Source organism: Fulmarus glacialis, unplaced genomic scaffold (genome assembly GCF_000690835.1).
Source record: "Fulmarus glacialis isolate BGI_N327 unplaced genomic scaffold, ASM69083v1 scaffold1653, whole genome shotgun sequence".
NCBI classification, from domain to species: domain Eukaryota; kingdom Metazoa; phylum Chordata; class Aves; order Procellariiformes; family Procellariidae; genus Fulmarus; species Fulmarus glacialis.
This window is the reverse complement of record NW_009200826.1, coordinates 10,659-12,206: the sequence shown is the minus strand read 5'-3', so window position 1 is coordinate 12,206 and position 1,548 is coordinate 10,659. Positions and strand designations below refer to the sequence as shown.

The 1,548-nt window shown below is 46.3% G+C and overlaps 1 protein-coding gene across 1 annotated transcript in view; it reads left to right on the top strand.

Moving 5' to 3' along the window:
* Nucleotides 1-1,338: 1,338 nt before the first annotated feature.
* Nucleotides 1,339-1,548, top strand: part of TMEM173 (transmembrane protein 173) — a gene marked incomplete at its 3' end in the record, with an annotated part of 9,063 nt that continues 8,853 nt past the window's right edge. The window contains 1 exon segment of the mRNA XM_009573721.1: nt 1,339-1,494. Coding sequence (XP_009572016.1) covers nt 1,339-1,494 — 156 coding nt within the window.

The window sequence follows — 1,548 nt, the reverse complement described above, 5'->3', positions numbered from 1 at the left end:
CTATGTTAAGGAAAACCTTGAATGTATAGAAGTCAACTACGGCAATTGTGGAAGCCCTATCAAATGCCTCTGGGTCAAGATCAGAGGGGTCGTCTCCAAGGGGGATCTTACAGTAGGCATCTGCTACCGACCTCCAAACCAAGACGATAACGCCAACAAAGCAATATTTGGGTCACTTAAGCAAGCTTCGGGTCAACAGAACCTGATTCTTATGGGTGACTTCAACTACCCAGACATTTGTTGGAAGAACAATACAGTTCCTGGAAGGCGTAGAGGACTGCTTCCTTATACAAATGTTAGATGTGCCAACCAGGAATGAGGCACTGCTGGATTTGCTACTCACAAATCAAGAAAATCTGCTTTGTAATATCTCAGTTAGCAGTAGCCTTGGCTGCAGTGATCACAAGAGTGTGGTATTTTGGATCCTGCTACACACTAAAGGTTAGTACTAAGACAAAGGTTTTAGATTTTAGAAGAGCAAACTTCAGCTCGCTCAGAGCTCAGTTGGGAGGGATTCCGTGGGAAGCTTCCATGGAGGATAAAGGAGCTAGCGAGTGCTGGGAGTTTTTCAAGAACACCCTCCTGGAAGCACAAAAACAGTTCATCCCCTTTAAAGGTAAGGGAAGTAGGCAGAGCAAAAGACCCCTTTGGCTTAACTGCGAGCTTCCGAGTTTGCTCAAAACCAAAAGAGAAGTGTACCAGAGATGGAAAAGCGGATGAATACCCATTGAGAACTACAAGGGCATTGCCAGGGCGTGCAGAGATGCAGTTAGAAAAGCAAAAGCTCAGCTCATATTGAAATTGGCCAGAGATGTCAAAAACTACAAGAAAGGATTCTTCAGGTATGTAAACAACAAGCAGAAACAGAAGGAAAACATTGACCCGCTGTTAAACAGGAGAGGTGAATTAGTCACCAACAACGCTGAAAAGGCAGAGGTACTCAACACTTTCTTCACCTCTGTCTTTACCAACACTCTTGAGCCCCTAGCCTTGGGAACAAAAAAACAGGTTGATGCAAACACAGACGCACTGTCAGTGAAGGAAGAGTTGGTGTGTGAACTGTTACAGGAGCTTGACCCCTACAAATCGATGGGCCCTGACATTATCCACCTAAAGGTGTTGAAAGAGCTGGCTCATATCATTGTGAGGCCACTCTCCATAATCTTTGAGAAGTCATGGAGATCAGGGGACGTCCCAGAAGACGGGAAGAAGGCTAATGTCACCTCCATCTACAAGAAGGGCTTATAGGAGGATCCAGGAAATTATAGGCCCATCAGACTTACTTCAGTCCCTCGGAAAGTTATGGAACGAATCCTCCCACGGGCTATCACAAGTCAAATGAAGCACGTGACTGGGAAAAGCCAGCACGGGTTCACCGAGGGCAAATCGTGCTTGACAAACCTGGTCACCTTCTACGACAGAGTAACCTGCTCTGTTGATGTGGGGCGAGCGGTGGACATTGTCTACCTGGATTTCTCCAAGGCTTTCAATACGGTTTCCCACAGCCTCCTCCTAGAGAAACTGATGCATTACGGTCTAGACAAGTGG